Here is a 14,573-nt window from a genome sequence, read left to right on the forward strand (position 1 = left end):
TTTGGCCAAGAGGCCCTCTGAAAAGGAATGTATCACATGAATTTTGGATTAAGATTGAGGAGTGCCGAGGGGTTGTTCAGTCATTTAAGTTCGAAAAAAATTCTTGGCAGTTCTGTGCCACTCACTGCGCTGGGTGGGTGCCCCCGCCCCCAGGAACCCACAGCCTGGAGTGGGAAGCACCTTGTAAACAAACAGCTATCAATTGATTGGGAGCGCTCCACTCATTGGGTGAACAAAATGTTAAGGGAACAAAGAGTGATTAATTCTGCCTGACAGTGTCTGAGAGAGCTTTGAACAGCGACGTTTAGAGCTGGTTCTTAAGAATGGTGAGGGAGGATTTCAAAAGGAAGATACTGAGGGAAAGGGCATTCTTGAAAGCCAGGAAAAAAGGCTGCCAATGCAATGAAAATAGATGGCGCACCAGGGAGCAACAAGCTCAGAGCTCTGAGACAAGGCCCAGGCCCTGGATTGGGGCAGGGAGTGAAGGGCTTTGGAAAACAGCTGTACTCAGAAGTTTGGTCTTTTTTCCTATGGACGACGGGACACCATTTGTCATTTTTAAGGAAGGGTGAGAATCTCTGTTTGGGAAACGAATCCCAGAAATGTGGAGGATAGACTGGAGAGGGGAGAAACTAGATACAGGCTCTGGCATTAAGTATGTTAGGTAGTAGCTCACAGATGGTGTTTGTGTGCATGATTTCAAAGAGGCAATGGTTGTAAAAACCTGATTGCCTTGGGTCATGGTAGGAAAGCAAAGCAGAAGCATTGAATCAAGTCTTATGGCTTGGGAATGAGGATTGGAACTCAGCGGACATATATGAAAGTCAAGAAGCAATCAATCCACTTTTTAAAATTGTTTGGCTTCTAGTGTTTTGCTTCTGTCTTCAGCCTTAATGAATAATGCCTGCCATCTTTTCTGCCACCAAACATAAGAGTGTATGTTTGAGTAGGGATAGTTAGAGGGCTTGGTGCCTACATTTAAGGGACTGATACAGGAAGGAAGGGTTTAGGGTTTTCCAGCCTCTATCAATGGGAACTCACTGATCCTTCTCAGTCTTCCTCCTCCTCCAAACTCCCACTCTGCACCCCTGCCTTTGGAGCTAGTGGAGGAGTTGCCGTCACCACAGCTGACCACTAGGGGGTGATCTTTTGGTAGCTATACCGACACAGGGGTGGAAAAAAGACTTAATTATTGCTAACAGACTAATAAAGTAAAGAAAAAAAAGTACAAGGAGTAAATTTGATGTAAGATGAGTAAAGTTATAAATGAGGAAAAGCTTTACTGAACAGTTTTCTGAATTGATTTTGGATGCCAGGCAAAGATTCTGGTGGTGATTCTTTGTTCTTGCTAGAACTTTTTTCCCATATTTCCAAGTTTCCTTGCCTTTGCCCTCCAAGATCAGCCCTTTCCCACCCCAACTGGGTTAATCTAGTACTCGGGAGTGCTGCCCTGGTGCCCCCCTGAGGGACTTGGCTCTGCAGGCCTTCAGTTCACCCTCAACAGGTTAGGCCTGCACTCAGCCCTGCTCCTTCTCCTTATACCTCCCCTTTATTTTAGAGCTTCTCCTTGGTCTGTGTGGGACTGAGTCACTAGCCAATCCTTGAAGTTAGTTACAGTTTTTATCAGTGCTTTCTTCTTCATCTATGGTTTTAAGCTGTCATATCATCTCAGTGTGCCCAGTAACCACCTGACCTCGATGGCAGACTCATTCTCTGTGCTTCAGAGGATTTCTCTGTCACTGGTGTTTGTTTTCTGTGTGTGGTACTCCTCCAGCTGAGAGCTCTTTGGAAGAGCAGAGATGACAGACATGGCCTGAGCCCAAACAGATCACCCCCAACTGTGATTCCAAGAAGGAGGGACCATCTTTCTATTCCCTGGTCCTAATGGGGTTCCTGGATTTCCAGAGGTTAAAGAAAAGAGCAGATCATGGAAACTCTAGGAGTCAGAAAAATAATAAAGTGCATTTTTGTAGGTGTGGTTTTGTTGTTGTCGTGTTGTTGTTGTTTTACCTGCCACTCTGCATCTCCCAGGCCCTTAAGTTGCGGTACTAAAGCAAAATTCTGGAAGCATGACCTTTGTGTCACCATATTTGGGTGCTAAAATCCCCAAGGAGTACCTCTCTTTTTTCACTGAAAAATTAGTAATTATCTCTCAAGGTGGACTCTAATTTATTCAGTTTCTCTATAGAGGCTTGAAACACTGGCTTCTCATCAGCTGGCAAATTAGGGCTGGGCGGGGGGCTGCCTTTTCTTTCTCCTGTTTCTCTTGTATCTGCTTCCTTTCTCGATAAAATATAAACTTCTCCTTTAGACCAAACCCCCTCTGCCTTTTGCGTTTAACCTATTCCCTGCCTCCTCTTTTTATTCCTCTGCTCTCTCTGTCCCATCTCTACTTCTTCTGTCTTGTTCTTTCCTTCTTCCCCTTTTCTTTTTTCTCTATACCTTTGTTCTCATCTTCCTTTCACCTCCTCCCCTCTCTCCTGTCTCCTCTTAACAGCTCTGTGAGTGTGTGCTAAAGAATGAAAAGGAGATAAAGTCTCAAGTGATTAAAAAAAATGACATTGTTGAATGGCTGGTCATCTCTCAGTCCCGCTTCCCTTTCTAATTCCAGAGCTCTTCGGTATCCCCGTCAGCCAGTTTCCGAGGTGCTGAGAAGCACAGAAACTCCACAGACTACTCCTCTGATAGCAAAAAGCAGAAAACTGAAGAAAAGGAGATCGCAGCTCGTTATGTAGGTTCACTCACCTTTGCTTTGGGGGAGGCAGTTTACCTTGCTTTTTGATCAGCGGCCTTTTTACCGTCTTACTATTACCAACCAAAACTAGAACACAAGATAACAACATCCTAGGAGAGAAAAATAGTTATTGCAGTTCTAGCTGTGTCTCAAGTGGCTGGCGGAAGGTCTGTGTTTGCAAGTGAGTGCACATGTGTCTGTGAGCCGCAGAACAGTGCTTTATCCTGCAACCGATAGAAGACTTGTGTTCCATATTATTTCTATTAGATGTATTTGCTTCCCTCCATAAATTTCAAGGTGGTCGAATTTTCTGTGGCCAGCTAGAAATGTTAAGGAAAAAGGTGAAATCACAGACAACCTGTTAAAATGTCTAGATGACCTCCTGTGCTGAGGAATGTAGCACGTTTTGTGGAATATAACTTGCAGAAGCATCCAGATGTGTCCCTAGCATGAGTTGAAGCTCATTTTCCTTCGGTGGCTGGTTCTTCAGATCACACAGTGAAGGGGGCAAGTGGGATGGGACTCACTGGTGTGGAGGCAGGCCGACTCCACCCTGCTTCCTCTGGTGGTGCCCTGCAAGACTGCAGGCCTCGAAGGAAGCTGAGAACTTGAAATTGCATGTGAAACCTCCCAGTTTAAAAATTGTGGCTCTTTATCTGTCTTTGAAAGACACTGACAGAACAAATCCCACCCTTCTGTAGGCTGGATTCTGTAGCGTGGGCCTGCCAGTTGGCACCTGATACTAGAGTAATAAGCCATAAGCTTCAGTTTTTTAAACTACAGTGGAATCGTCCTGTGTTTCCTATTACCTACCTCGTAACATCGTCATGAAGATTAAAGAACACAGTTCATTGTGGAGTGTTTAGCACTGTTTGGTGCAGTTCATTTTTATAAAATGTGAGGAGTTAATGACTCTGGACTTACCTAGGGTAAATCTGGCTGCCTTTTTTTTTTTCTTCTTCTTTTTCTTTTTTTGGCTGGGGGAGGAGATAATGCTTCTCAATTGTCAATGCAGGACAGCGATGGTGAGAAGAGTGATGACAACTTGGTGGTTGACGTTTCCAATGAGGTATGTTTGTGGCTCATTTGACTTCCTGCTCTTAACCAGTTATAACAATGATTAGTGTCCCAACAATTAGTATCCACAATGTTTCCTTAATTTCTGAAGGGGCCCACGTTTTATTTACCTGAAAAATTTATATTACTGATCCTTTTTTATTGCTACTCTACTCTATGAAGTGCAGATGTGTTGTTACCACCATGAATGCACACCCCTTGGCAAGTGACCTGCAAATTTGTAGAGTTTTGATTTTTGTTTCTGTTTTAAATAAGTACTATAAATTTTGTAGTATTTTCATTGACCTCTATACTGAATATTTTCTTCAGCCACTTGATGAGTCTTATGATCTATTCCAGAACATTTTTTGCTTCTAAGCTGTTGAAGACTTTTGGCTAGAAACGTCCACACCAAGTACTCTGGCACTGTGAATGCGCTGTGCTGCATTTGATACCCTTGATCTTCCTTTGTAGGATCCATCCTCACCTCGAGGGAGCCCTGCACATTCCCCAAGAGAGAATGGCCTGGACAAGACACGCCTTCTCAAGAAAGATGCCCCCATCAGTCCAGCCTCAATCGCATCCTCCAGCAGTACTCCTTCCTCCAAATCCAAAGAACTTAGCCTTGTAAGCAGTTCCTCACCATCTTTCTTAGCGTTGCCCGTTTCCAGATGGTTAGGTTAAATTGTTTTTAAAATTTTGTATTTTCCACATTTTTCCATAGGACTTTTACCACCAAGCATGTGTGTATGTTCAGTATTCAAGTTGAACTGACAAAAGTACTTTTGGAACAGAGCGGGTTCACTGACTTTGTTGATGATGGATGTTTGTTTTGTGAGTCTTTTTGCAAGGATAGGGGAGGGACATGAGGAAACTGAGTGAAACAAGTCTCAGCGAAGATGAAGAAAAATATATACTGGGGTTACAGAGATGGTTTTGTCACCTGTGGTTTATGGTAAATTTAGTTTTTGGCTTGGATGTGATTTTGTTGCTAGCTTTGTTGGAATTACCAAGCTATATATGATTGCAATAATTTTCCCTTCCTATCTAAAAAGTAATCTGTCGTTTATAAAAGTCTACCTTGACTCACACCACAAATCAGAAATGCACAAATAAAACTGCTTGCAAGTCCGGGTAATCTCCCCATACCCCCTTCTTCTGTGGCTGTGTAGTTAATTGCATTTTTATGTAGTGTGCCTTCCTTTTTCCTCACCAGTTGTGTCCTTGTAACATAACATTAAAAAAAAAAAAAAAAAAAAAAAGACGAATTCCGTTTTCAAATAACCTTTTGAATTCACAGCTGAGGGAAAGAAAATTCCTCAGTTTGTCTGCAGTTTTGGAGAATGTGTCTGGCACAGGGCTAGATTAAGTTTTTTTCTGTTGTTTTCTCTTGGCCTTCCGGCCTTGTAATGGCAGCTCCTCTGTGCTGACCTCTGTGATGATTCAGGCTTGGATCTTTTTTTTTTTTTTTTTTAATTTATTTATTTATTTATTTATTTTTGGCTGTGTTGGGTCTTCGTTTCTGTGTGAGGGCTTTCTCTAGTTGTGGTGAGCGGGGGCCACTCTTCATCGCGGTGCGCGGGCCTCTCACTATCGCGGCCTCTCTTGTTGCGGAGCACAGGCTCCAGACGCGCAGGCTCAGTAGCTGTGGCTCACGGGCCTAGTTGCTCTGCAGCACGCGGGATCTTCCCAGACCAGGGCTTGAACCCGTGTCCCCTGCATTGGCAGGTAGATTCTCAACCACTGCGCCACCAGGGAAGCCCCAGGCTTGGATCTTTTTTAATGGGACCTGTTAACCAGGGGAGCCTCTTGTGGCACGAACAATCCATCAGGAACCCAACTCAAACCACCCAGTATTAAAGCAGCCAGCAAGTGGCCAGTCACATCGGGACGTCATGATTTGTCAGTGTCTGTCTAACTCAGACCAGTTTCCTGGAAATGGTCTACTCTGCCCCAAATTCAGCTTTGATTTATTTCCTCTTGAACATTGGTTTTGTGGTCTCAGGAAACACTTTTTGTTTCTTTGATAGCTCTTTTTAACTAATGACAATAGAGGCCCATGCTGAAGAATCTTTTCCATTTCTTTTTCCTTTTCTTTTACCTTACCTTTTCAAAGGTTTAACATAATTGTTAAAATTGTGTTCTAATTAGCAGTGTATTCCATTACATCTCTTGTTAGAATGAAAAATCTACCACTCCTGTGTCGAAGTCCAATACCCCTACTCCACGAAGCGATGCACCCACCCCAGGCAGTAATTCCACTCCCGGATTGAGGCCTGTCCCCGGAAAACCGCCAGGAGTCGACCCCTTGGGTTAGTGAGAAAAAAGTTTCTCTACATATTTATGCTTCCTGTTTTTAAAGAAATCTAAGCAATTTAAAGAGTGTAATACATTAAGAGTACTAATGACCAGCATTGACTGGCTGTAGGTTCTTTAATCCAGATCAAGCACCTGGCACTTACCATGTCTGACACATAGTAGGTGTTCAGTAAAATAAGGGGAAGACATGAACCCTGATGAAGGCTTGAATGACTTTTGAGAATATTAAAATAAGCTTATTTGAACTATGGATCCTACTTTTTAACGTACATAAGAGTGTGTTGCTCCTGATGTTCATTATACTTCATTATTGTCTCATGTGTGTATCATTGGTTTTTCTCCTTCCTTCCATTTGGGTCTGTAGCCTCAAGCCTAAGGACCCCAATGGCAGTACCTTGTCCGTATCCGACCCCTTTTGGGATCGTGCCTCACGCTGGGATGAATGGGGAGCTGACCAGCCCCGGAGCTGCCTACGCGGGGCTGCACAACATCTCCCCGCAGATGAGCGCGGCCGCGGCTGCCGCAGCCGCAGCCGCGGCCTACGGGAGATCGCCAGTGGTATGTTTGTGCACTTTTACAACATAAAAGTGTTCCAGAGCTCAGAGGGTTGCCACACTTTTTTTTTTTTTTAAGGAAGTTTATGAAATTTGAGGGATTTATAGAGGGACCTGTGTGTATTTATAAATTAAACTGCATGTTATCATATTGTGAGACTTATTTTCTTTTGTAAGGTGAGGGAATTCCTTTGTTTTATGTTCCTTTTTTAAAAGAAATTTTTAAACCTACAGAAGTAGAGCAAATAATATAGTAAATATAGTGAACCCTTCATTTCCATCATGAGCTTCAATAATAATACTGTTTTTTTCATGTTTGTTCCACCCCCAAGTATGTTACCATGAAATCATGAACATCCTATCATTTCATCAATCAGTACTTGTGTATTTATCTCTAAAATCACATTTTTAAAGCATCTCTTCTCCTAGGATTTGGAAAGATACTGAGTAGGATGCAATGAGTTGATGTAACCATGTTTGTTTTTGTTGTCTTGCTTGGGAAAAATTTTAGGTTGGATTTGATCCACACCATCACATGCGTGTGCCAGCAATACCTCCAAACCTGACAGGCATTCCAGGAGGAAAACCGTGAGTACCTGCCTCTGTGCTTTGTGCTCACTGTGTGTCTGGGCCCTCACTGGCCCTTTGGACTCTGAGCACTGCTAGACAGTGTTGGCAAGTTCCTGCGGCTTGTGGGGTGGTTTTGTTGCTGTTTTTTGCAAAGTATTTTTCATTTTCTCTTAGCACAAGGGAAGAGGTAATGAGGTGGGGGTTTGTATTTTCAATCTAAAATCTCAGGCTTCTAATATGGAAATGCAAATTGCTGAGGCATCTCCAGCAGTCAGGTCTTCTCTACATCTGTTACTGATTTCAAGGCATTTCTTTTTGTTGCCTTGGAAAGAAGAAGTCGTCTTATGTGCAAACCTAGATGCTCAGACTTTGAGCATGTTAGGAAAAGACGTGCCAAACTTCAAAGGCTGAAAAGAAAGAAGTGTGGTCTTACGCTCATTTGTGTTTCTGGAAAAGGTGGCTTGCTCAGTTGGCTTCTTGTCCTGTAAGCTGGGTATTTGGAGCCTCTGTTTTCATGACCCCCTGGAGCTATGAAGGCAAGACAGACACATCAGTTGTTCCAGCCTCTTCTTGTACGTTCTAACCTCTCCCCATATGTCATTCCTCATCCTGCATTTTAGCCCAGTGCACCTTTCTGTTACTACCTGTGCACAGTTCTCTTGGCTCTTTGGCTTCATCTTCACAATTGGTGCTCACAATTTATGCTTGTTCAGTGAATGAAGACATGTGCCAATCTCTCCCTTCACTGACCTCCCATTGCTTATTTATTCACTGCTATACACTCAGGCACTTAGTTGTCACCCTGTTGTTTCCTGTGTGTCTTCTTTGTTCCACATGTTGCTGGCTCCACAGTGTTAAACATCCCTGACCTTGACCCTTCCTTCACTTTCCACCTGATAGATCATGTTCTTGGCCCTTCCTTCTGTAACTTCTCTACACACTCTACCCTAAACTTCCCTGTTGCATCAAACACAGTGCGGGCTCAGTAAGTATTTGACAGGTTAATAAGGGAGGCAAGGCAAATTAGACTTTGAGTTCCTTGAGAGTTGAAGGTATAAATATCAATTACTGTAAAATTCCGTGCACTTGTGTGTGTTCTGCAAACACTTGTTGACTGACAAGTCTTGTTGACCAAGAACCCTGGTGTACTTGAAGCTGAAAGTTTGGTCTGTCTCAAGCAGTGACTAAATAACAAGGCCATAGGATTCATCAAATAAACTGAATACCTACAAGTACCATATGAACCTGTGGGGATGGAGAGGTTCCTTGAGGGAAGCGGTATCATCCCGTTTTCAGGTACTGTAGAGTTACCACTTAGTTAACCGGCAGTTGCACCCAGAACTATAGTGTAACCACTACCAGATGAGGTGGTGCTTCTCGTCTCTGCTGCTGCCCAGAGGCCCCGATGGGTGAAAGTGTGTTAGGTGTATCTAAAGAAACAACAACAGTCTCAGTGTGGGGATTGGGCCAGTTGAACCACTGTAAAATCACAGCTGGTCTGATTCAGGAGGCACTTCGGAGCCTTGAGCTGGGCTCCCTTCCTTCCCCCAGTCTTGACACATAGCGTTATAAAATTGTTGAGATCCTTTTGGGAGGAAGGTTGATGGGTTTCAGGATGGCTGAGGAATTTTTTTTTTTTTTTAATTTTTGAATTTTATTTATTTTTTTATACAGCAAGTTCTTATTACTCATCCGTTTTATACACATCAGTGTATACATGTCAATCCCAATCTCCCAATTCATCCCACCACCACCACCACCCACCACCACTTTCCCCACTTGGTGTCCATACGTTTGTTCTCTACATCTGTGCCTCTATTTCTGCCCTGCACACCGGTTCATCTGTACCATTTTTCTAGGTTGCACATGTATGCGTTAATATACGATATTTGTTTTTCACTTTCTGACTTACTTCACTCTGTATGACACTCTCTAGATCCATCCACGTCTCTGCAAATGACCCAGTTTTGTTCCTTTTTATGGCTGAGTAATATTCCATTGTATATATGTACCACATTTTCTTTATCCATTCGTCTGTCGATGGGCATTTAGCTTGCTTCCATGACTTGGCTATTGTAAATAGTGCTGCAGTGAACATTCGGGTGCATGTGTCTTTTTGAATTATGGTTTTCTCTGGGTATATGCCCAGTAATGGGATTGCTGGGTCATATGGTAATTCTATTTTTAGTTTTTTAAGGAACCTCCCTACTGTTCTCCATAGTGGCTGTATCAATTTCATTCCCACCCACCATGAAAGAGGGTTCCCTTTTCTCCACACCCTCTCCAGCATTTGTTGTTTATACATTTTCTGATGATGCCCATTCTAACTGGTGTGAGGTGATACCTCATTATAGTTTTGATTTGCATTTCTCTAATAATTAGTGATGTTGAGCAGCTTTTCATGTGCTTCTTGGCCATCTGTATGTCTTCTTTGGAGAAATGTCTATTTCGGCTTTCTGCCCATTTTTTGATTGGGTTGTTTGTTTTTTTAATATTGAGCTGCATGAGCTGTTTATATATTTTGGAGATTAATCCTTTGTCCGTTGATTCGTTTCCAAATATTTTCTCCCATTCTGAGGGTTGTCTTTTCGTCTTGTTTATGGTTTCCTTTGCTGTGCAAAAGCTTTTAAGTTTCATTAGATCCCATTTGTTTATTTTTGTTTTTATTTCCATTACTCTAGGAGGTGGATCAAAAAAGATCTTGCTGTGATTTGTCAAAGAGTGTTCTTCCTATGTTTTCCTCTAGGAGTTTTATAGTGTTCAGTCTTACATTTAGGTCTCGAATCCATTTTGAGTTTATTTTTGTGTATGGTGTTAAGGAGTGTTCTAATTTCATTCTTTTACATGTAGCTGCCCAATTTTCCCAGCACCACTTATTGAAGAGGCTGTCTTTTCTCCATTGTGTATTCTTGCCTCCTTTTTCAAAAATAAGGTGACCATATGTGCATGGGTTTATCTCTGGGTTTTCTGTCCTGTTCCATTGATCTATATTTCTGTTTTTGTGCCAGTACCATATTGTCTTCATTACTGTAGCTTTGTAGTACAGTCTGAAGTCAGGGAGTCTGATTTCTCCAACTCTGTTTTTTTCCCTCAAGACTGCTTTGGCTATTCAGGGTCTTTTGTGTCTCGATACAAATTTTAAGATTTTTTGTTCTACTTCTGTAAAAAAATGCCATTGGTAATTTCATAGGGATTGCATTGAATCTGTAGATTGCTTTGCGTAGTATAGTCATTTTCACAATATTGATTCTTCCAATCCAAGAACAGGTATGTCTCTCCATCTGTTGGTATCATCTTTAATTTCTTTCATCAGTGTCTCATAGTTTTCTGCATACAGGTCTTTTGTCTCCCTAGGTAGGTTTATTCCTAGGTATTTTATTCTTTTTGTTGCAATGGTAAATGGGAGTGCTTCCGTAATTTCTCTTTCAGATTTTTCATCATTAGTGTATAGGAATGCAAGAGATTTCTGTGCATTAATTTTGTATCCTGCTACTTTACCAAATTCATTGATTAGCTCTAGTAGTTTTCTGGTGGCATCTTTAGGATTCTGTATGTGTAGTATCATGTCATCTGCAAACAGTGACTGTTTTACTTCTTCTTTTCCAATTTGTATTCCTTTTATTTCTTTTTCTTCTCTGATTGCCGTGGCTAGGACTTCCAAAACTGTGTTGAATAATAGTGGTGAGAGTGGACATCCTTGTCTTGTTCCTGATCTTAGCGGAAATGCTTTCAGTTTTTCACCATTGAGAATGATGTTTGCTGTGGGTTTGTCGTATATGGCCTTTATTTTGTTGAGGTAGGTTCCCTCTCTGCCCACTTTCTGGAGAGTTTTTATCATAAATTGGTGTAGAATTTTGTCAAAAGTTTTTTCTGCATCTATTGAGATGATCATATGGTTTTTGTTCTTCAATTTGTTAATATGGTGTATCACATTGATTGATATGCATATATTGAAGAATCCTTGCATCCCTGGGATAAATCCCACTTGATCATGGTATATAATCCTTTTAATGTGTTGTTGGATTCTGTTTGCTAGTATTTTGTTGAGGATTTTTACATCTATATTCATCAGTGATATTGGTCTGTAATTTTCTTTTTTTGTAGTATCTTTGTCTGGTTTTGGTATCAGGGTGATGGTGTCCTCATAGAATGAGTTTGGGAGTGTTCCTTTCTCTGCAATTTTTTGGAAGAGTTTGAGAAGGATGGGTGTTAGCTCTTCTCTAAATGTTTGATAGAATTCACCTGTGACGCCGTCTAGTCCTGGACTTTGGTTTGTTGGAAGATTTTCAATCACGGTTTCAATTTCATTACTTGTGATTGGTCTGTTCATATTTTCTATTTCTTCCTGGTTCAGTCTTGGAAGGTTGTACCTTTCTAAGAATTTGTCCATTTCTTCCAGGTTATCCATTTTATTGGCATAGAGTTGCTTGTAATAGTCTCTTAAGATTCTTTGTATTTCTGTGGTTTCTGTTGTAACTTCTCCTTTTTCATTTCTAGTTTTATTGATTTGAGTCCTCTCCCTCTTTTTCTTGATGAGTCTGGCTAATGGTTTATCAATTTTGTTTATCTTCTCCAAGAACCAGCTTTTAGTTTTATTGATCTTTGCTACTGTTTTCTTTGTTTCTATTTCATTTATTTCCGCTCTGATCTTTATGATTTCTTTCCTTCTACTAACTTTGGGCTTTCTTTGTTTTTCTTTCTCTAGTTCCTTTAGGTGTAAGGTTAGATTGTTTATTTGAGATTTTTCCTGTTTCTTGAGGTAGGCTTGTATTGCTATAAACTTCCCTCTTAGAACTGCTTTTGCTGCGTCCCATGGGTTTTGGATCGTCGTGTTTTTGTTGTCATTTGTCTCTAGGTATTTTTTGATTTCCTCTTTGATTTCTTCAGTGATCTCTTGGTTATTTAGTAACGTTTTGTTTAGCCTCCATGTGTTTGTGTTCTTTACGTTTTTTTCCCTGTAATTGATTTTCTAATCTCATAGTGTTGTGTTCAGAAAAGATGCTTGATACGATTTCAGTTTTCTTAAATTTACTGAGGCTTGATTTGTGACCCAAGATGTGATCTATCCTGGAGAATGTTCCATGCGCCGTTGAGAAGAAAGTGTAATCTGCTGTTTTTGGATGGAATGTCCTATAAATATCAATTAAATCTATCTGGTCTATTGTGTCATTTAAAGCTTCTGTTTCCTTATTTATTTTCATTTTGGATGATCTGTCCATTGGTGTGAATGAGGTGTTAAAGTCCCCCACTATTATTGTGTTACTGTCAATTTCCTCTTTTATAGCCATTAGCCGTTGCTTTATGTATTGAGGTGCTCCTATGTTGGGTGCATATATATTTATAATTGTTATATCTTCTTTTTGGATTGATCCCTTGATCATTATGTAGTGTCCTTCCTTGTCTCTTGTAACATTCTTTATTTTAAAGTTTATTTTATCTGATATGAATATTGCTACTCCAGCTTTCTTTTGATTTCCATTTGCATGGAATATGTTTTCCCTCCCCTCACTTTCAGTCTGTATGTGTCCCTAGGTCTAAAGTGGGTCTCTTGTAGACAGCATATAGATGGGTCTTGTTTTTGTATCCATTCAGTGAGCCTGTGTCTTTTGTTTGGAGCATCTAATCCATTCACGATTAAGGTAATTATCGATATGTATGTTCCTGTTATCATTTTGTTAATTGTTATGGGTTTGTTTTTGTAGGTCCTTTTCTTCTCTTGTGTTCCCCACTTAGAGAAGTTCCTTTAGCATTTGTTGCAGAACTGGTTTGGTGGTGCTGAATCCTCTTAGCTTTTGCTTGTCTGTAAAGCTTTTGATTTCTCTGTCGAATCTGAGTGAGATCCTTGCAGGGTAATCTTGGTTGTAGGTTCTTCCCTTTCATCACTTTAAATATATCATGCCACTCCCTTCTGGCTTGTAGAGTTTCTGCTGAGAAATCAGCTGTTAACCATATGGGAGTTTCCTTGTATGTTATTTGTTGTGTTTCTTGTATGTTATTTGTTGTGTTTTCCTTGTTGCTTTCAATAATTTTTCTTTGTCTTTAATTTTTGTCAGTTTGATTACTGTGTGTCTTGGCATGTTTCTCCTTGGGTTTATCCTGCCTGGGACTGTCTGTGCTTCCTGGACTTGGGTGGCTATTTCCTTTCCCATGTCAGGGAAGTTTTCGACTGTAATCTCTTCAGATATTTTCTCAGGTCCTTTCTCTCTCTCTTCTCCTTCTGGGACCCCTATAATGTGAATGTTGTTACATTTAATATTGTCCCAGAGATCTCTTAGGCTGTCTTTATTTCTTTGCATTCTTTGTTCTTTATTCTGTTCCACAGCAGTGAATTCCACTATTCTGTCTTCCACGTCACTTATCCGTTCTTCTGCCTCAGTTATTCTGCTGTTGATTCCTTCTAGTGTATTTTTCATTTCAGTTACTGTATTGTTTATCCCTGTTTGTTTGTTCTTTAATTCTTCTAGGTGTTTGTTCTTCAATTCTTCTAGGTCTTTGTTAAATGTTTCTTGCATCTTTTTGATCTTTGCCTCCATTCTTTTTCCAAGGTCCTGGATCATCGTCACTATCATTATTCTGAATTCTTTTTCTGGAAGGTTGCCTATCTCCACTTCATTTATTTGTTTTTCTGGGATTTTATCTTGTTCCTTCATCTGGTACATAGCCCTCTGCCTTTTCATCTCGTCTTTCTCTCTGTGAATGTGGTTTTTGTTCCACAGGCTGTAGGATTGTAGTTCTTCTTGCTTCTGCTGTCTGCCCTCTGGTGGATGAGGCTATCTAAGAGGCTTGTGCAAGTTTCCTGATGGGAGGGACTGCTGGTGGGTAGAGCTGGGTGTTGCTTTGGTGTGCAGAGCTCAGTAAAAGTTTAATCTGCTTGTCTGCTGATGGGTGGGGCTGGGTTCCTTCGCTGTTGGTTGTTTGACCTGAGGCAACCCAACACTGGAGCCTACCTGGCTCTTTGGTGGGGCTATTGGCAGACTCTGGGAGGGCTCACACCAAGGAGTACTTCCCAGAACTTCTGCTGCCAGTGTCCTTGTCCTCAAGGTGAGCCACAGCCACCCCCTGCCTCTGCAGGAGACCCTCTAACACTAGCAGGTAGGTCTGGTTCAGTCTCCCCTGTGGTCACTGCTCCTTCCCCTGGGTCCCGATGTGCACACTACTTTGTGTGTGCCCTCCAAGAGTGGAGTCTCTGTTTCCCCCAGTCCTGCCGAAGTCCTGCAATCAAATCCCACTAGCCTTCAAAGTCTGATTCTCTAGGAATTCCTCCTCCCATTGCCGGACCCCCAAGCTCGGAAGCCTGACGTGGTGCTGAGAACCTTCACTCCAGTGGGTGGACTTCTGTG

The 14,573-nt window shown here is 41.4% G+C and overlaps 1 protein-coding gene across 5 annotated transcripts in view; it reads left to right on the forward strand.

Moving 5' to 3' along the window:
- TLE4 (TLE family member 4, transcriptional corepressor) overlaps positions 1–14,573 on the forward strand; it is a 147,920-nt gene that overhangs the window by 118,529 nt on the left and 14,818 nt on the right. For 4 of the 5 annotated variants that reach the window (XM_059924964.1, XM_059924965.1, XM_059924966.1 and 1 more), the window contains 6 exons: positions 2,612–2,731; positions 3,750–3,803; positions 4,265–4,417; positions 5,970–6,102; positions 6,474–6,667; positions 7,175–7,251. In XM_059924964.1, the coding sequence (XP_059780947.1) occupies positions 2,612–2,731; positions 3,750–3,803; positions 4,265–4,417; positions 5,970–6,102; positions 6,474–6,667; positions 7,175–7,251 (731 nt within the window). Of the gene's footprint in view, positions 1–2,611; positions 2,732–3,749; positions 3,804–4,264; positions 4,418–4,646; positions 4,746–5,969; positions 6,103–6,473; positions 6,668–7,174; positions 7,252–14,573 lie in introns of all 5 variants that reach the window. The other variant, XM_059924968.1, reaches the window with a different exon arrangement.

This window comes from Balaenoptera ricei, chromosome 6 (genome assembly GCF_028023285.1).
Source record: "Balaenoptera ricei isolate mBalRic1 chromosome 6, mBalRic1.hap2, whole genome shotgun sequence".
Classification (NCBI taxonomy): Eukaryota; Metazoa; Chordata; class Mammalia; order Artiodactyla; family Balaenopteridae; genus Balaenoptera; species Balaenoptera ricei.